Source organism: Cnephaeus nilssonii (genome assembly GCF_951640355.1).
Source record: "Cnephaeus nilssonii genome assembly, chromosome: X".
Lineage (NCBI taxonomy): Eukaryota > Metazoa > Chordata > Mammalia > Chiroptera > Vespertilionidae > Cnephaeus > Cnephaeus nilssonii.
The window spans coordinates 41,174,402-41,198,997 of NC_137071.1; the positions used below are offsets into that span (position 1 = coordinate 41,174,402).

The window sequence follows — 24,596 nt, forward strand, 5'->3', positions numbered from 1 at the left end:
TTCCCAGCACCATTTATTGAGGAGACTGACTACTCTTGCCTCCTTTGTCAAATATTAATTGTCCTTAGAGACATAGGTTAGTTTCTGGGCTCTGCATTCTGTTTCTTTTGTCTATATGCCTGTTTTTATGCCTGTACCAGACTCTTTTGATTATAATGGCCTTGTAGTATAGTTTGATATCCAGTATTGTGATACCTCGAACTTTGCTCTTCTTTATCAAGATTGCTGTGGCTATTTGGGATCTTTTTTTTTATTCCATATACATTTTTGGATTATTTTTTATAGATATGTGAAATATGCTGTTGGTATTTTAATTGCATTGAATCTATAGATTGCTTTGGATAGTAAGGACATTTTAATGTTAATTCTTTCAATACAGGAACAGGGTCTGTGCTTCCACTTATTTGTATCTTCCTCAATTTCTTTGTAGTGTCCTATAATTTTTCGAGTATAGGTCTTTTACATCCCTAATTAAATTTATTCCTACGTACTTTATTTTTTTGTTGCAATAGTAAATGGGATTTTTTTCTCAGTTTCTCTTTCTGGGAGTTCATTATTAGTATATAAAAATGCCATTGATTTTGTATCCTGCTGTCTTGCCGAATTCATTTATTAGAGCTAGTTATTTGGAGGAGTCATTAGGGTTTTTAATATACAGTATCATGTCATCTGTGAATAATGACAGCTTTTTCCTCCTTTCCAATCTGGATGCCTTTTATTTTTTCTTCTTTTCTGATTGCTGTGGCTAGAACTTCCAGTTCCATCCTATCTAATAAAGAGGGAATATGCTAATTGACCATCACACCCTCACAAGATGGCGGCGCCCAGTCCCCTCAGCCCTGCCTCATCCAGCCTCACTCCCCTAGGCCCCTCAGCCCCGCCTCATCCAGCCAGAGTCCCCCAGTCCCCTCAGCCCCACCTCATCAAGCCTCAGTCCCCCAGTCCCCTCAGCCCAGCCTCATCCAGTCCCCGCAGCATCCAGCCTCATCCAGCCTCAGTCCCCTCAGTCCCGCAGGGGAAGGCAGTTGGGGGCAATCAGGCCAGCAGGGAGGGCAGTTGGAGGAGATCGGACCAGCAGGGGAGGGCAGTTGGGGACGATCATGCCAGCAGGGGAGCAATTAGGGGGCTATCAGGCTGGCAGGCAGAGTGGTTATGGGCAATCAGGCAGGCAGGCGAGTGGTTAGGAGCCAGCAGTCCTGGATTGTGAGAGGAATCGGGCCTAAACCAGCAATCGGACATCCCCCAAGGAGTCTCAGATTGGAGACAGTGAGGGCTGGGCTGAGGGACACCCCCTCCCCCCCACACGAATTTTGTGCACGGGGCCTCTAGTGTTGAATAAGAGTGGTGAAAGTTTTCCCCTGTGATTTTAAGGTAAACATTTTTAGCTTTTGACCATTGAATATGATATCAGCTGTAGGTTTGTCATAAATGGCCTTTATTATGTGGAGGTATGAACCCTCTATTTCCACTTTGCTGAGAGTTTTTATCATAAATGGGTGCTGGGTTTCATTGAGTGCTTTTTCTGCTTCTATTGATATGATCATGTGACTTTTATCTTTTTTTGTTGTTTATGTGATGTATCACATTGATTGATTTGCGAATATTGTAACAGCCTTGCATCACCAGAATAAGTCCCATTTGGTCATGGTGTGTGATCTCTTTAATGTACTGCTGGATGTGATTTCCTAATATTTTATTAAGGATTTTTACATCTGTATTCATCAGGGATACTGGACTATGATTTTCTAAAAATATATTTTTATTGATTTCAGAGAGGGAGAGAGAGAGAGATAGAAACATCAATGATGAGAGAGAATCAGTGATCAGTTGCCTCCTGCATGCCGCACACCAGATATTGAGACTGCAACCCCTGCATGTGCCCTGACCGGGAATCGAAACATGACTTCCTGGTTCATAGGTAGATGCTCAACCACTGACCATGTCAGCTGGGCTCTTTGTAGTTTCTTTATCTGATTTCAGAATTAGAATAATGCTGGCATTGTAAAAAGATCTTGGTAGTCTTCCCTCCTTTTGGATTTTTTTGTAATAGTTTGAGGAGGATAGGTATTAGTTCTTTGAATGTTTGGTAAAACTCCCCTGTGAAGCCCTCTGGTCCAGGACTTTTGTTTTCTGGCAGTTTTGTTTGTTTTTTTTTTTTGGAGGGGGGGTTGTTTTTTGTTTGTTTTGTTTCTTGTTTTTATTACTGCCTCGATTTCATTAGTTGCTTTTGGTTCTGCATCTTCCTGATTTCAGTTTTGGAAGATTGTATGTTTCTAGGAATTTGTCCCTTTTCACCTAGGTTGTCCAATTTGTCAGCATATAGTTGTTCATAATATTTTCTTACAATCCTTTGTATTTCTGTGATGTCAGTTGTAATAGCGCCTCTTTCATTTCTGATTTTATTTATGTGGGTCCTCTATCTTTCATTCTTGATTAATCTGGTTAAAGGTTCATCAGTGTTTCTTTTCAGAGAACCGGCTCTTGGTTTTGTTGATATTTTTATTTTAATCTCTATGTCATTTATTTCTGCTCAGATTTTTATTATTTCCTTCCCACTACTTACAGTGGGCTTTTTCCTGCTGTTCTTTTTATAATTCTTTTATTTGTAGGATTAGATTTTGTACTTGAAGTCTTTCTTGCTTCTTGAGTTAGGCCTGTAATGCTTTGACCTTTACTCTCAAGACTTCTTTCCCTGTGTCCCTTAGATTTTTGGGATGCGTGTTCATTTTCATTTGTTTCTGGGTAATTGTTTTTCTTCCTTAATCTCATTGGTAACTTATTCATTGTTTAATAACATGCTATTTAGCCTCCCTGTGTTTTAATTTTTTTGAGGTGTTTTTTTGTGTGTGTGGCTAATTTCTAGTTTCATGCTGTTGGGGTCGGAGAACATACTGGATGTGATTTAAATGTTCTTTTGTGTCCTAACATGGAGTCTGTCTTTGAGAATATCCCATGTGCACTTGAGAAGAATGTATATTCTGCTGCTTTGTTCTGTAATTAAACATTCTATAAATATCAATTAAATTCATTTGACCTAGTGTGTCATTTAAGGTTGCTGTTTCCTGGTTGATATTATGAAAGATCTATCCATAGAAGATAGTGGCATGTTAAAGTCCCCTACTATGACTCTATTGCTGTCCATCTGTCCCTTTAAGTCCACCAAGAGTTTTTTTATTTACGTGTTCCTATTTTGGATACATATAGGTTTATCAGGGTTATATCCTCTTGTTGGATTCATCCTTTTAGTATTATGAAATGACCTTCTTTGTGTTTTACCTGGTCTTTGTTTGGAAGTCTATTTTGTCAGATATAAGTATTGCTACACCAGCTTTTTTGTTTGTTTTCATTTAAATGGAATATAGTTTTCTTTCCTTCACTTTAAGCCTTTGTAAGTCTTTATTTCTGAGGTGGTTTTCTTGTAGACAGGTTATACTAGTATATGGGTTGAGATTTTGTATCAATTCAACTACTCTATATCTTTGGATTGGAACTTTTAATCCATTTACATTTTTCCCTTTTTCTTATTTATTTTTAAAAAATCTTTATTGTTGAAAGTATTACATATATCTCCTTTTTCCCCCATTGACCCCCTCCAGTCCACCCCCACACCTCACCCCAGGCCATCTCTACCCTATTGTCTGTGTCCATGGGTTATGCATATATGCACACAAGTTCTTTTGTTAATCACCTCCGACCCACCCACCCTCCCCTGCCTTCCCTCTGAGATTCCACACTCTGATCCATGCTTCCATGTCTCTGGATCCACTCCATTCATCAGTTTATTTTGTTAATTAGATTCCACATATGAGTGAGATCATGTGATACTTGTCTTTCTCTGACTGACTTATTTCACTTAGCATAATACTCTCCAGGTCCCTCCATGCTGTCTCAGAGGGTAAGAGATTCTTCCTTTTTACTGCTGCATTGTATTCCATGGTATAAATGTACCACAGCTTTTTTATCCACTCATCTACTGATGGGCACTTGGGCTGTTTCCAGATCTTAGCTATTGTAAATTGTGCTGCTATGAACATAGGGGTGCATACCTTCTTTCTGATTGGTGTTTTGGGTTTCTTAGGATATATTCCTAGAAGTTGGATCATTGGGTCAAATGAGAGTTCCATTTTTAATTTTTTGCAGAAGCTCCATACTGTTTTTCATAATGGCTGCATCAGTCTGCATTTCCACCAGGAGTGTACTAGGGTTCCCTTTTCTCCACATCCTTGCCAGTACTTGTCATTTGTTGATTTGTTGATGTGTAGTCATTCTGTCATTTTAATTTGCATCTCTCTGATAGTGACTTTGAGCATTTTTTCATATGCCTCTTGGCCATCTATATGTCCACTTTGGAGAAATTTCTATCTAGGTCCTGGGCTAACATATTTGGCAATGACACATCTGGTAAAGGGTAAATATCCAAAACATATAAGGAACTCATACAACTTAACAAAAGGAAGAAAAACAATCCAGTTTAAAAATTGGCAGATAACCTAAATTGACATTTACATTTAATGTTATTGGTAGGTACTTATTGCCATTTTTCTCTTTATGCTTACGTTCCTCTTTTTTTTCTTCTTAAAGCAATCCCTTTAACATTTCTAGCAATGCTGGTTTGGTGGTACTAAACTTCTTTAGCTTTTATTTTTCTGGTCTGGGAAGCTTTTTATTTAACCTTCAATTTTAAATAATAGCCTTGCTCAATAGAGTAGTTTTGGTTTCAGATCCTTGATTTTCATTACTTTGAATACTTCACCCCATTCCCTCTAACCTTTGGTGTTTCTCTTCAGAAATCAGCAGACAGCCTTATGGGAACTCCCTTATAGATAATTCACTGTCTCTCTCTTGCTGACTTTAAGATTCTATCTTTGGCCCAGCCGGCATGGCTCCGTGGTTGAAAATTGACCTATGAACCAGGAGGTTACAGCTCATTTCCCATTCAAGGCACATGCCTGGATGGCAGGCTCTATCCCTAGTGTGGGGCATGCAAGAGACGGCTGATCAATGTTTCTCTCTCATCATTTATGTTTCTATCTATCTTTCCCTCTCCCTTGCTCCCTGCAATCAATTAAAAAATATTTTCTCTTTCTCTTTAACCTTGACCATTTTAATTATGATATGTCTTGGTATGAGCCTCTTTGGGTTTTTCTTGATTGTGACTCTCTGTGTTTCCTTAACTTGTATGACTTTTTCCTTCACCAGTTTAGAGAAGTTTTCTGTCATGATTTCTTCAAATAGGTTCTCTATCCCTTTCTTGCTATCTACTTCTCTTTGTACCCCTATGATGCAGATGTTGTTTCATGTTGTTCCAAAGTTCCCTTAAACCTGTGGTTGGCAAACTGCGGCTCTCAAGCCACATGCGGCTCTTTGGTCCCTTGAGTGTGGCTCTTCCACAAAATACCACGGCCTGGGCGAGTCTATTTTGAAGAAGTGGCGTTAGAAGAAGTTTAAGTTTAAAAAATTTGACTCTCAAAAGAAATTTCAATCGTTGTACTGTTGATATTTGGCTCTATTGACTAATGAGTTTGCCGACCACTGCCTTAAACTATTCTCGTTCTTTTTAATTATTTTTTTAATGCTCTGATTGGGTGATTTTTTTTTTCTACTTTGTCTTCAAAATTGTTATTCGGGCCTCTCTTCATGGAGCCTACTGTTTTGTTTATTCCTTCCAATGTGTTCTTCATATCAACTATGGTATTCTTCATTTCCATTTGATTGTTTTTCATGGTTTTTATGTCCTTTTTTTTTTTTTGCTGTCGCGCATTCTTATAACCATTACTTTAAGCTCTGTTTCTGATAAATTGTTTGCCTCCAACTCATTTAGCTCTTTTTCTGAAGATTACTCCTATTCTTTTATTTGGGTCCTGTTTCTTTGTTTTCCCATTTTGGCTGTCTCCTTATGTTTGTTTCTTTGTATTAGATAGAACTGCTATGACTCCCAGTCTTGGCAGGGTGGCCACTGGTAGAGGGTCTTGTCTCTATGTTAACGGCTGCTGACTGCTCAGGGTTGATTATTGCTGAAGGTTGGAGTGGCTCTGGCAATTTCTTAAAATAAGATAATGAAGTGTGTCTCATCAATTGACTCTTTCACAAACCATTTCTCTTTGGCATGTGATGCTGTTTGATAGCATTTTACCCACAGATCTTCTTTGAAATTGGAGTCAGTCCTCTCAAAACCTGCTGCTGCTTTATGAACTAAGTTTATAAAATATTCTAAATCCTTTGTCATCACTTCAACAATCTTCACAGCATCTTCACCAGCTATAGATTCTATCTCAAGAAACCACTTTCTGTGCTTACCCATAAGAAGTAACTCCCCACCCATTACAGGTTTATTTTGAGATTGCAGAAATTCAGTCACATCTTCAGGCTCCACTTCTAATTCTAGTTCTCTTACTATTTCTACCACATCTGCAGACTTCTTCCACTGAATTCTTGAACCCCTCAAAGTCATCCATGAGGTTTGGAATCAGCTTCTTCCAACCTCCTGTTAATGTTGATATTTTAACCTCTTCCCATGAATCATGAATGTTCTTAATGGCATCTAGAATGGTGAATGTTGGAGATTAAACCCTTATCGGAGATAACTTTGACAAATATGTTCTTCCATGCAGTGAGCTTTCTTGTTGTCTTGTTGATGGTTTCTTTTGCTGTGCAGAAGCTTTTTATTTTGATGTAGTCCCATTTGTTTATTATCTCCTTAGTTTCCATTGCCCTAGGAGCTGTATCGGTAAATATATTGCTACAACAGCTGTCTGCTATTTTGCTGCCTATGGCTTCTTCTAAGATTTTTTGGTTTCCCATCTTACGTTTTAAGTCCTTTATCCATTTTGAGTTTATTTTTGTGTATGGTGTAAGTTGGTGGTCTAGTTTCATTTTTTTGCAAGTATCTGCCCAGTTTTCCCAACACCATTTATTGTAGACACTATCTTGTCTCCATTGTAGGCTCTTGCCTCCTTTGTCAAATATTAATTGAGCATACTGGCTTGTGTCGATTTTTGGGTTCTCTGTTCTGTTCCACTGGTCTATATGTCTGTTCTTGTGCCAGCACCAGACAGTTTTGAGAACAGTGGCTTTGTAGTATATCTTGATATCTGGTATTGTGATCCCTCCAACACTGTTCTTCTTTCTCAAGATTGCTGCAGCTGCCCTAGCTGGTTTGGCTCAGGGGATAGAACGTCGGCCTGCAGACTGAAGGGTCCCAGGTTCGATTCCATTCAGGGGCACATGCCGGGTTGTGGGCTAAATCTCCAGTAGGGGGCATGGAGGAGGGAGCCAATCAGTGATTCTCTCTCATCATTGATGTTTCTATCTCTCTCTCCCTCTCCCTTCCTCTCTACAATCAACAAAAATATATATTTTTAAAAAAAGATTGCTGCAGCTATTCAGGGTCTTTTTTTTATTATTATTACAGAAGAATTTTTGGAGAATTTGTTCTAAGTCTTTGAAGTATGCCCTTGGTATTTTAATGGGGATTGCATTGGATTTATAGATTGTTTTGGGTAGTATGGACATTTTAATGATGTTGATTCTACCAATCCATGAACATGGTATATTCTTCCATTTGTTCATGTCTTCCTCTATCTCTTTTTTTAGTGTCCTGGAATTTTATGAGTCCTTTGTCTCCTTGGTTAAGTTTATTCCTAGGTATCTTAATTTTATTGTTGCAATGATAAATGGGATTGCTTTTTAAATTTCTCTTTCTGTGAGTTCATTATTGGTGTATAGAAAAGCCATTGACTTCTGGGTGTTGATTTTGTATCCTGCTACATTGCTGAATTCATTTACTAAATCTACTAGTTTTTGTTGGAGTCTTTGGGGTTTTATATGTACAGTATCATGTCATCTGCGAATAAGGGCAGTTTTACTTCTTCTTTTCCAATTTGGATGCCTTTTATTTCTTCTTCTCTGATCGCAATGGCTAGTACTTCCAGTACTGTGTCAAAGAGGAGTGGTGAGAGTGGGCATCCCTGTCTTGTTCCTGTTGTTAGGGGAAATGGGTTTAGTTTTTGCCCATTGAGTATGATGTTGGCTGTGGGTTTATCATATTTGGCTTTTATTATGTTGAGGTATAGTCCTTCTATTCCTACCTTGCTGAGAGTTTTTATCAAGAAAGTTTGTTGGATTTTGTCAAATGCTTTTTCTGCATCAATGGATATGATTATATGGTTTTTATCTCTCAATTTGTTTATGTGGTGTATCACATTTATTGATTTGTGAATATTGTACCATCCTTGCATCCCCATAATAAATCCCACTTGGTCACAGTGTATGATCTTTCTAATATAATGCTGGATTCGGTTAGCTATAATTTTATTGAGGATTTTGGCATCTTTGGTCATGAGGGATATTGGCCTGTAATTCTCTTTCTTTGTATTATCTTTATCTGGTTTTAGGATTAGGGTAATGCTGGCTTTGTAGAAAGAGCTTGGAAGTGCTCCTTCCTCTTGAATTTTTTAGAATTGTCTGAGGAAGATACGTTTTATTTCTTCTTTGAATGTTTGATAAAACTCCCCTGTGAAGCCATTTGGTCCAGGGCTTTTGTTTGTTGGAAGTTTTTTTTATTACTGCTTCACTTTCCTCCATAGTTATCGGCCTATTCAGATTTTTTTATTCCTCCTGGTTGAGTTTTGGAAGTTGTTTTTTTTTTTTTTAGGAATATGTCCATTTCTTCTAGGTTGACCAGTTTCTTCAAATAAAGTTGCTCATAGTATTTTTTTATGATTCTTCATATTACTGTGGGGTCTGTTGTTATTTTACCTCTTTCATTTCTGATTTTGTTTACTCGGGTCTTCTCTCTTTGCTTCTTGATGAGCCTGGCTAGAGGTTCATCAATCTTGTTTATCCTTTCAAAGAGCCAGCTCTTGGTTTCATTGAACTTTTGTATTATTTTTTTAGTCTCTATGTCATTTATTTCCGCTTTGGTCTTTATGATTTACTTCCTTCTGCTCACTCTGGGCTTTTCTTGTTGCTCTCTTTCTAATTCTTCAAGTTGCAGAGTTATATAGTTTATGACCATTTGTTCTTGTTTTTTGAGTTAGGCCTTTAATCTTATGAACTCTTCCCTCTCAGGATTGCTTTCACTGTGTCCCAAAGATTTTAGATTGTTTTATTTTCATTTTCCTTTGTTTCCAGAATGTTTTTTATTTCTTCTTTGCTCTCTTTGGTAATCCACTCAATGTTTAATAGTATGGTATTCAGCCTCCAAGTGTTTGAATTTTTGTGATTTTTTTTTACTGTAATTGATTTCTAATTTTATGCCCTTGTGATCTGACAAGTTGCTTGATATGATTTCAATCCTCTTGAATTTGGAGAGACTTGCCTGTGTCCCAATATGTGGTCTATCTTTGAAAATGTCCCATATGAGCTTTAGAAGAATGTATATTCTGTAGTTTTGGGGTGGAATGTTCTAAAGATGTCAATTAAGTCCATCTGATCTCGTGAGTCTTTTTGATTGATGTTTCTTTGCTAATTTTTTGTCTAGAGGATTTATCCAGTGATGTTAATTGGGTATTAAAGTCTCCTACTATGATTGTGTTGCTGTCAATTTCTCCCCTGATATATTCCAGAAGTTGTTGTTGTTCTTTTTTTATGTATTTGGGTGCTCCTTCATTGGGTGCATAAATGTTTACCAGAGTTATATCCTCTTGTTTTACCAATCCATTTACAATTAAGAAGTGGCCTTTCTTGTCTCTTGTTATGCTTTTCACTTTGAGGTCTATTTTGTCAGATATAAGTATTGCTACCCCAGCTTTATTTTCATATCCATTTGCCTTATAGATATTTTTCCATCTGTTCACTTTCAGTCCATGTGAGTCCCTTGTACTGAAGTGGGTCTCCTGTAGACAGCATATATATATGGGTCTTGTTTTCTTAATTTATTCAGTCACTCGATTTCTTTTGATTGGAGCATTTAATCCATTTACATTTAATGTTATTATTGATAGGTACTTGTTTGTAGTCATTTCTGTACTTTATGCCTGAGTTCCTTCCTCCCTTTCTATTTCTTCTTTTTACAGTATTCCCTTTAGCATTTCTTGCATTGCTGGTTTGATAGTAATAAACTCCCTTAGCCTTTTTTTTGTCTGTGAAGCTCCTAATTTCCCCCTTCAATTTTGATTGGTAGTCTTGCTGAATAGAGTATTCTTGGATTCAGTCCTTTGCTTTGCATCACTTTGTATACCTCCTTCCATTCCCTTCTAGCTTGATGTGTTTCTGTTGAGAAGTCATTTGATAATCTGATGGGGGATCCTTTGTAGGTAACTCTTTTTCTCTCTCTTGCAGCCTTTTAGATTCTCTCTTTGTTGTTAACATTTTCCATTGTAATTATGACATATCTTGGTGTGTGTCTTTTGGGATTCATCTTGCTTGGGACTCTCTGTACTTGGGTGACTCTTTTCTTCCCCATATCAGGGAAGTTTTCTGTCATTATTTCTTCAAATATATTTTCTAATCCTTGCTGCTTTTCTTGTCCTTCTGGCAGCCCTATTATACGTATGTTACTTCATTTTGTGTTGTCCCAAAGGTCCCATAGGCTCTCGTCCTGCTTTTTAAATTTTTTCTCCAGTTGCTGTTCAGTTTGGGCTTGTTTCTCTACCTTATCTTCTAACTTACTAATTCAGTCCTCTGCTTCTTCTTGTCTACTGCTGAAACCTTCCATGGTGTTTTTGATTGTAGCTATATCACTTTTGATTTCTTCCTGATTTTTGCATAGGTTGTTGATTTTCTTATCCATCTGGTGTATGACCTGTAAGACCATTACTCTGATTTCTTTTTCTGTCATGCTGCGTGCCTCCCTTTCACTTATTTCCTTTCTTGTCGATTCTTCTTTTTCTTTCTTCTGGGGATTGTGTCTTTGTCTCCCCATTCTAACTATCACCATAAGTTTCAAACTCGGAGTTGCCGGGGCCTGGGCCGTGTGCAGTGGGAGCTTCACGCCACCTGAGTGTCACTGAAGAACTCCAACACCAAGACGTGTGGCTGCCGTGGGTTGGTGTGAGTCACCCTTGCCTAAGATCAGAGACACCAGCACTTAGTGCAGTCTCGTGCATGCACCTAGTATCAGGGACCTAACTGCACCGCGCTGAAAAAGAGACCCCACTAGTGTGTGCCTAAAATCAGAGTCCCCTAGCGTGTGCCAGGAGTCAGAGTCGTCCCCCCTCCCCCCCCCCCCCGCCCGTGCCGAGAATCAAGTATCAGAGTCTGTGTTGCTTGGTGCAGCCTCATACCGAAAATCAGATTCCCTGTGTGCGCATGCGCCGACAATTGGAGTCACTGGCTCTTAGTGTGCGTGCACTAGGAATCAGGGATCCCAGGCACGCGCGATGAGAAACAGAGTCAAGTCACTGGTGCTCAGTGATGCCTTTCGCGTGGAGAATCAGGATCCCCAGTCTGCTTGGGGGACCAGGTTGGACAGCCGCCCTGTGTCATCAGGAGGTCCACTCCTGCACTGCGGAAAACAGACTTCCGTGTGTGCTTTCCCAGAGTCTAAAATCAGGTGGCTCTACCGCCCTGTGTGGGTGTATGGTCTGGTCGCAGTGGTGCGCGCTGAGGTAAACAGCCTCTCAGTGTCCAGTAAGTCCTTTTTTTTTTTCCATTAAAATATTGGGGTGACATTTAATATAATTATATTGATTTCAAGTATACAACTCTTATGATACATCATCTGTATATTGCATTGTGTTTACCACCCAAAACTGTTTCTGTTTTAAAATTTTTAAATGCCAAGGACCCAATACTAAATAACTAAGGTTACATAAGAGGTATCTAGTATGTACCCTTAATTTTGAAGAGTGCTACAAAAATAATAGCTTTATGACAAAAAATCCTTGAGAATACTGGCTGAATGGTACCTTTTAATGTTAAGAGATAAATTGTTTTATGTCTTCAGGTTTCAGGTATTGAATTTGTTTTTGGCTTTTTCAGATCTCTAATAGTGAAATTTTTCTATCTGAGATTACTGTTTCTGGGGAAGTAATATAAAGTACATATAAAGTAACATGTAGCCCTAGCCAGTTTGACTCAGTGTATAGAGCGTGGACTCAAGGGTCCTGGGTTCGATTCTGGTCAAGGGCACATGCCTGGGTTGTGGACTTGGTCCCCAGTAGGGGGCGTGCAGGAGACAGCCAGTCAATGATTCCCTCTCATCATTGATGTTTGTATTTCTCTCTTCCTCTCCCTTCCTCTCTGAAATCAATAAAAATATGTTTAAATAAAAAGAATAAAGTAAAATGTAATGAGCATATTTCTGGTTTGAGAAATAATTGTGGAATCAAAGTTTTTACTTCATTGTTTCACTTGCCAGGAAGTCAGAATCAAAAACTACATTTATGTTCCAAGGAATGTAGTTTGTCAAAGGATGTCATGTATAAATTTAACTCTTGTAACTGAGCAGGTAAATGTTGAAGGTGTTATTTGATGGTTATATCCTATGCAATACTAGAAACATAAAATATGTCTTTATGTTATGCTTCCTTAAACTAATTTTTTTTTTTAACCAGGAGGAGAAAAGCAAAGAGTAGCAATTGCAAGAGCCATTTTGAAGGACCCTCAAGTTATTCTCTATGATGAAGCCACTTCATCATTAGATTCAATTACTGAAGAGGTAAATGATGGTGAAAATATAAAACTCTTCAATAATCAATGCTTTAATTTGTCCTTGGAAATTTTGATAAAATAGCTATATTCTTTTGTATTTTGAGTGAACTTCAATGGGAGGTGCTATAGAGCAAAACACTTAGCCATTTTTTCCCAGATAGCAATTGTTGATAGTAAGAATGCCAGACTGCATTGAAAGATCACATTGTTCAGTTCATTTGCAAGTATGCCTTCTTTTGGAACTGTATTACACCTTATGCCCTTGTTGCATTGCCCTTGCATTTTACAAAGCTGTAGAAATTCTCTAGTCAGCTGGCAAAGGAAGATTTTAGTTTTTCTCCTATTACCACTTAACACTCATTAAAACAAGTCATGTAAATGATTGTGATACAGTATATACTAGAAAGCCTTTCACTTGTCATGGAGCAACTCACTGAGGTGCAAACTGGCACACACAGCCTGTGGTGCTGGTATCAATTTATATTTATTTCACAACAAATATTATGAAACTGATGTCATGGTACTATTACCCATCAACTACATTAGACTTCATAACAACATATTTGTATTAAATACAAAAGTCTTAACAACATTGATAATTTCATGAATAAATCTCCTTAGTCTTCATTGAAGATAGCTAGATGTTATTTGTCAGTTTCTTCCTTTCACCCATATTTACTTGAATATATAGTTAAAACCTAGTGTTGAAGGATAGGCCTAGTTTCAGTTTTACAGGTGTATGACATAATTTTTGCATACGGGAGATAAGTTCAGAGCACATTATTTGATTTGTCATGTGCTTAAAACAGTTTAATTTCTAAGTGAATTGTTTAGCATAAGGATTCGTTACATTTGAAGGGAACCTTAAACAGGACAGACCCCATTCATGGGCAGAGTAGGAATCTATATATATAAAAGCCTAAGCTACTGGACAACCGGATGACCGGCCAGTAGCTATGATGCGCACTGACCACCAGGGGGCAGATGCTCAATGCAGGATATGCCCCCTGGTGGTCAGTGTGCTCTCATAGCGGGAGTGCCACTCAGCTGACAGATGGGCACTAGACGCCGGCTCATGGCTGGCGAGCGCAGCTGCGGCAGCATGAGCCTCTTCTGTGGACACTCCCCCTGCGTGCCTGGGCAGTAGTGGCGGCAGGCATAGTGGGCCAGGATGAGCAGGAGCAGCGTGGCACCCAGTCCCGACTTGGGCTCCTCCCTGGCTTCCTGCTGCTTCCTGCACGACTTCGTGCTATGAAGGATCAACGCAGACAGCAGGCAGGAGCCCTGGCAGGTAAGGCCGGGCTGTGGCAGCACGGAGGTCCACTGATCCCCACAGACCAGGCCAAGGGACCCCGCCGGCACAAGTCTGTTTATAAAAACTTTATGCCTAAAAATATTTCCTTCATGTTTATAACAAATTAAGAGTCTCAACAGTCATTATTTGAGCCATGTAGCTTTATTATGTCATGGAGCATAACTCATTAAGAGGTAGCAGAGACACCTCCCCAAGGGAATGAGTTACCAACATATTTGATAAATTTTAATGGTCCTTTTTAATAGGTCCATAGAGCACATCAGAGTTTAATTTCTTGAGGATTAGGAAGTGGAGTCCCTACAGACATCACAATTTTTCTTAGAATTGGTCCTGTACTTTCTTTTCAGTCTGCAGTAGCAAAATATAAGGTCTTCTTTTCCTGGGTAACCATGTACTCTTTTTTTTTTCCAATTTTTTTATTAAGGTATTATATGTGTACATATCTTGCCATTGCCCTCCCCACACCTCACTCCCATATATGCCCCCACCCCCCAGAGTTTTGCATCCATTGGTTATGCTTATATGCATGCATACAAGTCCTTTGATTGATCTCTTATCTCCCCCACCTCTCCCTAACCTTCCCCCTGTAATTTGACAGTCTGTTTGATGCTTTACTGTCTCTGTATCTATCTTTTTGTTCAAGTTTATAATGTTCTTTATTATCCATAAATGAGTGAGATCATGTGGTATTTTTCTTTCATTGACTGACTTATTTCACTTAACATAATGTTCTCCAATTCCTCCCAGGTAGCTGCAAATGATGGGAATTCCTTCTTTTTTATGGCAGCATAGTATTCCATTGTGTAGATGTACCACAGTTTTCTGATCCAGTCATCTGCTGATGGGCACCTAGGCTGTTTCCAAATCTTAGCTATGGTGAATTGTGCTGCTATGAACATAGGGGTGCATATATCCTTTCTAATTGGTGTTTCTAGTTTCTTCGGATATATTCCCAGGAGTGGGATTACTGGGTCAAATGGGAGTTCCATTTTCAGTTTTTTGAGGAAACTCCATACTGTTCTCCACAGTGGCTGCACCAGTCTGCAATCCCACCAGCAGTGCACGAGGGTTCCTTTTTCTCCGCATGCTCGCCTACACTTGTCGTTTGTTGATTTGTTGATGATAGCCATTCTGACAGGTGTGAGATGGTACCGCATTGTTGTTTTGATTTGCATCTCTCGGATAATTAGTGACGTTGAGCATGTTTTCATGTGTCTCTTGGCCTTCCTTCTGTCTTCTTTTGAAAAGATTCTATTTAGGTCTGTTGCCCATTTTTTTATTGGATCATTTACCTTCCTTTTATTAAGTTGTATAAGCTGCCTGTAGATGTTGGAGATTAAACCTTTATCAGTGATGCCATTTGCAAATATGTTCTCCCATGCAGTGGGCCTTCTTGTTGTTTTGTTGATGGTTTCTTTTGCTGTGAAAAAGCTTTTTATTTTGATGTAGTCCCATTTGTTAATTTTCTCTTTAGCTTCCATTGCCCTAGGGGCAGTGTCAGTGAAGAATTTCTTTTGGCATATGTCTGACATTTTGCTGCCTGTGGATTGCTCTAGTATTTTTATGGTTTCCCGTCTTATGTTTAAATCCTGTATCCATTTTGAGTTTATTTTTGTGTATGGCGTAAGTTGGTGATCAAGCTTCATTTTTTTGCATGTATCTGTCCAATTTTCCCAACACCATTTATTGAAGAGACTATCTTTATTCCATTGTATGTTCATGCCTCCTTTGTCAAATATTAATTGAGCATAGTGGTTTGGGTCAATATCTGGATTCTCTATTCTGTTCCATTGATCTATGTGTCTGTTCTTGTGCCAGTACCAGGCTGTTTTGAGAACAGTGGCTTTGTAATACAGCTTGAAATCTGGTATTGAGATCCCTCCTACTTTATTCTTCTTTCTCAGGATTGCTGTGGCTATTCGGGGTCTTTTTTTATTCCAGATGAATTTTTGGAGAGTTCTTTCAAGGTCTGTGAAATATGCCGTTGGTATTTTAATGGGGAGTGCATTGAATCTATAGATTGCTTTGGGTAGTATGGACATTTTAATGATGTTGATTCTACCAATCCATGAACATGGTATGTTCTTCCATCTGTTTACGTCTTCCTCTATCTCTTTTTTCAGTGTCCTGTAGTTTTCCGTGTATAGGTCTTTTACCTCCTTAGTTAAGTTTATTCCTAGGTATCTTAATTTTTTTGGTGCGATGGTAAATGGGATTGCCTTTTTAGTCTCTCTGTCTGTAAGTTCACTATTGGTGTATAGAAAGGCCATAGATTTCTTGGCGTTAATTTTGTATCCTGCTACATTGCCGAATTCATTTATTAAGTCTATTAGTTTTTTGACGGAGTCTTTCGGATTTTTTATGTACAATATCATGTCGTCTGCAAATAAAGACAGCTTTACTTGTTCTTTTCCAATTTGGATGCCTTTTATTTCTTCTTCTTGTCTAATTGCAATGGCTAATACTTCCAGTACTATGTCAAACAGGAGTGGTGAGAGTGGGCATCCCTGTCTTGTTCCTGTTCTTAGGGGAAATGTTTTTAGTTTTTGTCCATTGAGTATGATGTTTGCTGTAGGTTTATCATATATAGCTTTTATTATGTTGAGGTATGAGCCATCTATTCCCACCTTGTTGAGAGTTTTTATCAAGAAAGGGTGTTGGATTTTGTCAAATGCTTTTTCTGCATCAATGGATATCACTATGTGATTTTTATCTTTCAATTTGTTTATGTGATGTATCACGTTTATTGATTTGCGGATATTGTACCATCCTTGCATTCCTGGGATAAATCCTACTTGGTCATGGTGTATGATCTTTCTGATGTACTGCTGGAGCCGATTTGCTAGAATTTTGTTGAGGATTTTGGCATCTATGTTCATGAGGGATATTGGTCTATAATTCTCTTTCATTGTGTTGTCTTTATCTGGTTTTGGTATTAGGGTGATGCTGGCTTCATAGAAGGAGCTTGGAAGTGTTCCTTCCACTTGAATTTTTTGGAATAGTCTGAGGAGGATAGGTTTTAGTTCTTCCTTGAATGTTTGGTAAAACTCTCCTGTGAAGCCATCAGGCCCCGGGCTTTTGTTTGCCGGAAGCTTTTTGATGACTGCTTCAATTTCGTCCACAGTTATTGGCCTATTGAGCTGTTTAGATTCTTCTTGATTGATTTTTGGAAGGTTATATTTTTCTAGGAATATGTCCATTTCCTCCAGGTTGTCCAGTTTGTTGGAATAGAGTTGTTCGTAGCATTTTGTAACAATCCTTTGTATCTCAGCGGGGTCTGTTGTTATTTCACCTCTTTCATTTCTGATTTTGTTTATTTGGGTCCTCTCTCTTTGCTTCTTGGTGAGCCTGGCTAGAGGTCCATCAATCTTGTTTATCCTTTCAAAGAACCAGCTCTTGGTTTTGTTGATCTTATGTATTGTTTCTTTGGTCTCTATGTCATTTATCTCCGCTCTGATCTTTGTTATTTCCTTCCTTCTGATTACACTGTGCTTTTCTTGCTGCTCTTTTTCTAGCTCTTTGAGTTGTAGGGTTAAGTAATTTATTACCATTATTTCTTGTTTTTTGCAATAGGCCTGTAGAGCTATGAACTTCCCTCTCAAGACTGCTTTCGCTGTGTCCCATAAATTTTGGATTGTTGTGTTTTCATTGTCATTTGTTGCCATGATGTTTTTTATTTCTTCCTTGATCTCTCTGGTGACCCAGTCCTTGTTTAATAGCATGCTGCTTAGTCTCCATGTGTTTGATTTCTTTGGATTATATTTCTTGTAGTTGATTTCCAGTTTTATGCCACTGTGATCTGAGAAGATGCTTGATATAATTTCTATCTTCTTGAATTTGAAGAGACTTTGCCTGTGACCCAGCATATGGTCTATCTTTGAAAATGACCCATGTGCACTTGAGAAGAATGTATATTCTGTGGCTTTGGGGTGAAATGTTCTGAAGATGTCAATTAATTCCATCTGGTCTAGTGAGTCATTTAGGATTGCTGTTTCTTTGCTGATTTTTTGTTTAGAGGATTTGTCCAGTGGTGATAGTGGGGTATTAAAGTCTCCTACTATGATTGTGTTGCTATTAATCTCTCCCTTGATATCCTCCAGGAGTTTTTTTATGTATTTGGGTGCTCCTATATTGGGAGCGTATATGTTTACCAGAATTATTTCTTCTTGTTGGATTTCTCCCTTTAGTATTATGAAGTGGCCTTTCTTATCTCTTGTTATGGCATTTACTTTGAGGTCTATTTTGTCAGATATAAGTATTGCTACCCCAGCTTTTTTTTCATATCCATTTGCCTTATAGATATTTTTCCATCCCTTCACTTTCAATCTGTGTGAGTCTCTTGTTCTGAGGTGGGTCTCTTGTAGACAGCATATATATGGGTCGTGTTCTTTTATCCATTCAGCTACTCGATGTCTTTTGATTGGAGCATTTAGTCCGTTTACATTTAAAGTTATTACTGAAAGGTATTTGTTTGTAGTCATATCTATTTTTGTGTCTGTATTCCTTCTTACCTGTTTATTTCTTCTTTTTACAGTATTCCCTTTAGCAATTCTTGCATTGCTGGTTTGGTGGTGATAAACTCCCTGAGCCTTTTTTTGTCTGCAAAGCTCCTGATTTCCCCTTCAATTTTGATTGATAGTCTTGCTGGATATAGTATTCTTGGATTCAGTCCTTTGCTTTGCAACACTTTGTATACCTCCTTCCATTCACTTCTAGCTTGTTGTGTTTCTGTTGAGTAATCATTTGACAATCTGATGGGTGTTCCTTTGTAGGTAACTCTCTGTCTCTCTCTTGCCGCCTTTAGGATTCTCTCTTTATCATTTATATTTGCCATTGAAATTATGACATGTCTTGGCGTGGGTCTTTTGGGGTTGATCCTGCTTGGGACTCTCTGTACTTGCGTAACTTTTATCTTTCCCATATCCAGGAAGTTTTCTGTCATTATTTCTTCGAATAGATTTTCTAATCCCTGCTGCTCTTCTTGTCCTTCTGGCAGCCCTATTATACGCATGTTACTTCGTTTCAGGTTGTCCCGAAGCTCTCTTAGGCTTTCCTCCTGCTTTTTAATTTTTTTCTCCAATTGCTGTTCATATTGAGCTTGTTTCTGTACCTGATCTTCTAACTCACTAATTCGGTCCTCTGCTTCTTGTAGTCTACTGTTGAAACTTTCCATGGTGTTTTTGATTGTAGCTATATCACTTTTCATTTCTTCCTGATTCTTGCATAAGTTGTTGATTTTCTCATCCATCCGATGTATAAATTCCATGACCATTACTCTGAACTCCTTTTCGGTCATGTTGCAAGCTTCAGTTTCACTAATTTCCTTTCTTGGCGACTCCACATTTTCTTTCCTCTGTGAGTTATTTCGTTTCCCCATTCTGGCTATTACCAGAAAGCTCAAGCTTCCGTTTGCGTGGACCTGGGCCGTGTGCTGTGGGGACTTCGCTCCACCCTAGTTTCACTGAAGTGCTCTGACACTAGGACGTGTGGCTGTCTTTGGTTGGTGGGAACCAGACTTGCCCAGGATCAGTGTCCCCAGTGTTCCGTGTGGTCTCGTGTGCACGTTTAGAATCAGGGGCCCTGTCTGCACCACACTGTTGGTATGTGCCGAGAATGAGATCCTTAGCATGTGCCAGGAGTCAGAGTTTCCCTGTGTCTGCACCAAGACTCGAGTGTCAAAGTCTCTGTTGCCTTGTGCGGTTTCTCGTTGAGAATCAGGGTCCCTGTGTGTGCACGCACCAACAATTGGGGTCGCTGGCTCTTAGTGTGAATGCGCTGTGAGTCAGGGATCCCAGGCAGCTGTGTCCGGCGTGCCAAATTCCCTGAAGTGGAGCTGCGTCCTGTGTGTGCTCTCTGTACTGAGCCAAACCGGCTAGAGCACACATTCTTAAAATCCTGAGGGTGAGCCGGCTCAGTGCACTCTCCCAAAGTCCCGGAAGGGGGGCGGAGTCCGTCCTGCACGCCAAATTCCCCAAAGGGAAGCCCCTCTGTGCACGCTCTTAAGAATCCCCGAAGGGGGAGCTGTGACCCTCGAGCCAAATTCCCCCAAATTCCCCGAAGGGGAGCCCTCTGTGCGCACTGACAGATTTCCCCGACGGGGAGCTGCTTCCCTAAGAGGGAGCGCGTCCCTGCGCAAAGCTCGGCAGCTTGGGTGAGGGGCGAGTGTATCAGTTACTATGGCGCTTTCCGCGCGCTGTGGGCGCTCAGCAGCTTGGGGGAGGGGCGGGTCTATCAGTTACTATGGCGCTATCAGCGCCTGCGAGGAGGGGGATAGGCTCTTTGACTCACGGAAATCTGCTGGGAAGTCTGGATTCTTATTGTCTGTTGGTCTGAAGCTGTGTTAGCAGTTCTCTGTCCCCAGTGGCTGCAGGGTCCTGGTTTGTGTCAGAAGCCAGGATCCGAGTCTCAGGCAGCTCTGTTTCTCAAGATGGCGTGGTCTCTGCGTCCGCACCAGCCGCCGAGAAGTGTCCGCTTTGTGCGCGGGGCTCCGCCGTCTAGGGCTGCCCTGTTCGGGAGCCCCTTGGAAGACCTGCAGAATCTAACTGACCCTATCTCATACACACACACACACCACACACATCTACACTCTCCTCTATGGGTTCCTCACTCACACTCTCTCTCTCCCTACCTTCCTGCCGGTCGCCATCTTTTTTTTTTCCCATGTACTCTTGATAATTTTATTTCTTTAATAAATACAATGTTTAGAAATATCTATAGGAAGACATTTGGTATATCCCCATCTCCCACATGCCTATTTCCATTTAGCTAGCTGTATTTAGACCCAGGTTTCCAAATATAGCTGTGTGTGTCTCTGTGTGTGTGTATGCAAAGTGTGTGTGTGTGTGTGTGTGTGTGTGTGTATGTGTGTATATATATATATATGTGTATATGTGTATATATATATATATATATATATATATATATACTTTGCAGTAGACAAAAATGTGTTTTCCAGAATGCATTAAGAAGTCAGAATTGTTTTAAAAATTAGTTTCCTCAAGTTATACATACACGGTTTTCTGTGTCCTTTTTGTCCTCTAAGTTTGAAGGAAAAGCAAATCCATGCCCATTGAGTCTCATATTTTTCTCTTGATCTTTTTTAATTTCTTTGCATCTTACCATTTGAGTCCCTCCTTATTTCATTTTTGCTCTCATTGACCAAATAAACATCATATCTGGCTATGCTCCTAATGTCATTGTATTCATTATGGTTTGTTTGTTTTTAAGTATAGAAAATATCCACCTTCTCCCAGACTAAAATTTACAGAAATGTTGCTTATCTTAAAGCTAATTTTTCCAGGATAATGTGGTCATATTTACCTTCCCTTTTTGATTGATTTTCTCCTTAGTTATTATTAGATTAGAGGCCCAGCTCATGAAATCGTGCAGGTAGGGTCAGTAGGGCCTAGCCTCCTGTGATCAGGGCCATCTTCTGTCCGTTCGCCAGTCCTCAGGCCTGCGGGAAAGCGGGTACCGGCGACTTCACCTCCATGCATGTGCCCGGGCCAGCCAGTGATGGAACGCACTGCCTGTTCGGGGCCGCTCACACAGGCGCTGCTGCCGCCGCCACCACTGCTGCTGCTGCTGCTGGGGCTTGAGGCGCTGACAGGAAGCTGTGGGGCACGCCCGTGACCTACTCGCCCCAGCATTCCATCAGCGGCCGGCCGGCACACATGCATGGAGGTGAAGTCGCCGGCACCTGCTTTCCCACAGGCCTGAGCCCCCAAGCAGCTGGGGATGAGCTGGTGATCCCAACAGCCTGACAGCCCAGTCCTCCTGGCACCCACCCCGATTCTCCCGTTCACCATCGCTGATCCATCGGAGCCTGCGGGCCTGGGACAGGGACCAAGAGATCAGCTATTCAGCCCACTCGCCAGTCCCCAATCCCACCCCGCCCCACTCACGGGCTGAGGTGGAGGGACCGAGAGGTGCTCAATGCACCTCATGGTGACCAGTCATTTGGTCATCATGGTTGTCACGGACACTGGCTAGATAGATAGATAGATAGATAGATAGATAGATAGATAGATAGATTAGGTCAAATATTTGGTAGTGGTATAAAGTTTATGTAATATAAAATTAATTGACATTTTATGTGTTCCTTTAGGGAATATATGGTTATTTTAATTTACATTTACCTAATAGATAGATCTTCTTTTTCCTCTTACTCTTGTTGCCAATCTTACAGACAATTCTTGGTGCCATGAGGGATGCAGTCAAACACAGAACTTCTATTTTCATTGCACACAGACTGTCAACAGTAGTTGATGCAGATGAAATCATAGTCTTGGACAAGGTAAGAGATTTAACTTTAAAGTTTAGTATTTGAAGAACATTGTGAATTTTAACAAACATAAGTAAATGAAATAGTTTCTCTAATAGTTTTTCTCATGTGGAAAATAATAAAATGGACAGCCCACTGTCTCTCTTCTGTGGGAATTAATATAAAAGTGTACTGTCTAAATGTCATAAACAAATCAAAGTACTGCTATTGTGATTGGTATATTTGAAAATTGTAATAGTTTCTCTTTTCTACTTTCTATAAGGACTTCTCCCTACCCCTGGTACATTATCTAACATTATTTGGTTTTTCAACTTTCATGCAGCATTTTCTTTGATTATTTTTCCCTCCTAATAAATGAACCTTCAATTCTTTATCATTTTTGAAACCCTGAGTACTGGGAGTTAAGGGAGAAAAAACATTCTCATATACTTTCCATATTAAGTTACTGATATAGAATTTTTCATGCCATTAAATGTTGTGTATGATGTTCTATGGTGTATATATTATTCCCTTTATAAGTTGCCTGTGTATTGGAGACCCTAGGTCTTTTTGTTTATTTGTTCATCACTGTGTGCATTCATTAGAAAATAAAGTGATTTTCCCCCATTATAATTCAACCAGAATATCTTAAATGGGAAATTTTGTGGATATGCTTTATTATCTCATTGATGTTCAAGAATCTGAAATAAAATCTGCTGTTTTGTGCTTTTTTTTTACTAAACTTTCCAATTTTATGCAGTTATGCAAATAAAGCCTTTTCTTATAAAATGTTAGTACTTTAGCAGGCATGTGCTTACCTGCCTCATGACATGGGGTTCACAGTATTTATACAGTTATATTACAACATGCCACTTGGAGTTTGGATTATAATTGGAAATAACTTATTAATGATTATGGCACCTGTATCTAAAATATCTTTGGGTTCATAATTTGATGGTTCTGTAATTGCATGATCTTGAAGATCAGAGATTTTTATTTTCTAGTGAAACTACTGTGACCTCATTTGTTCTGTCAGAAGTCTCTTATAATACTAATGTTGAGTCTACATGAGAAATAGCATTCCCGCCCTGGCCTATTTGCTCAGTGGTTAGAGCATTGGCCTGTTCACCAAAGGTTCAAGGTTTCGATCCCTGGTCAAAGGCAAGTGCCTGGGTTGTGGGTTCAGGAGGCAACCAATGGAAGTGTCTCTCTCACATCAATGTTTCTTTCTCTCCTCCTCCCTCCCTCCCACTCTCTCTAAAAAATTAATGGGAAACATTCCTCAGGTGAGGATTAACAAAAAAAAAAAGAGAGAGAAAAAGAAAGAAAGAAAGAAAAAGAATAGCATTCCTAAGACCCTTCCTCACCCTGTACAGCCTAGTGTTTACCCCTTCCCAGCCTTGGCAAGAGGCTAGATTTTTGCTTGTCAGGAAATATAGTCAGAGAGGCTCTGGACACATTCAGGTTACCAAACAAATTAACAATGAGGGGCTAGATTAAGTGGGAATCAAAACATACCAAAAAAACAAGACCACACAGACTGTCTCGTGCCACTGGCTCCAAGAACCTTGCCAACCAGTTGTTTATTTCTGCTATCATCACTCCTTCCCTCATCATCAGATAATTGGAAGATTCTTCTCTGGAGAAAAAAAGTTAGCCTCAGAAAAAAAGATATTTGAATTTGAGGGCCTCAACAAAAAGACCAGCTACCCATGTGATCATCCTTCAGTGAAACCCAACAGTTGAAAAGGCCACTCCCAAGTCAGCTTTTTAATGCACAACTTTTAATTATCAGTGGATAATAAAGGGAGACCTCTAAGACAAGCAAAAAAAAAAAAAAAGAGGGTTGATTAAATAGCTTCTGCACAACAAATGAGAGATTTCATAGAGAAGGATGAGAAACTGTGAGACCTTTCTGGGATCTGAGGACTCTCCAGGATAGGAGGAATCTGTGAATGCTGTTGTTTTCATCTCCCTCCACTTGGATAATGCAGGCAGGAACTCTTATCTATGTGCTCCAACTGACGCCTTAGTGCATTCCTAGTACCCCCAGCTGGAGCTTGATTCAGTGGGTCCAACAGGTTACAGTGCTACACACATGAGGCTACTGCTGTGTGTTCCCACAGGGCTGCCCTGCTATGACTGTTCCATAGGCAAAGAGCTGGAACAACAGGGAGCTACCATAGATGTGTGCATACCAGGCTGTTCTTCCCCTAACCTACAACCAAGGTGCCACATACTCCAGTCCTGATTTGAACCAGCTTACCTAAACCAACTGGCACCCAGTCTACATAAAGGCCACTTTTTCAATATTTGGAGAGATACCTATCACATCTATGTTATAGGAACAAACAGAGAAAGTCAAAATAAGAGAGTAATATGCTCCAAATGAAGGAACAAGAGCAAAATCCAGAAAAATTTGGA

General features: G+C 39.7%; 1 protein-coding gene across 1 annotated transcript in view; it reads left to right on the forward strand.

Annotated features, from left to right (window-relative positions):
• The window catches only part of ABCB7 (ATP binding cassette subfamily B member 7), a 170,911-nt gene that overhangs the window by 139,880 nt on the left and 6,435 nt on the right, over positions 1-24,596 (forward strand). Inside the window, exons 13-14 of the mRNA XM_079764771.1 lie at positions 12,498-12,601; positions 22,098-22,205. Coding sequence (XP_079620897.1) covers positions 12,498-12,601; positions 22,098-22,205 — 212 coding nt within the window. The remainder of the gene's footprint in view (positions 1-12,497; positions 12,602-22,097; positions 22,206-24,596) is intronic.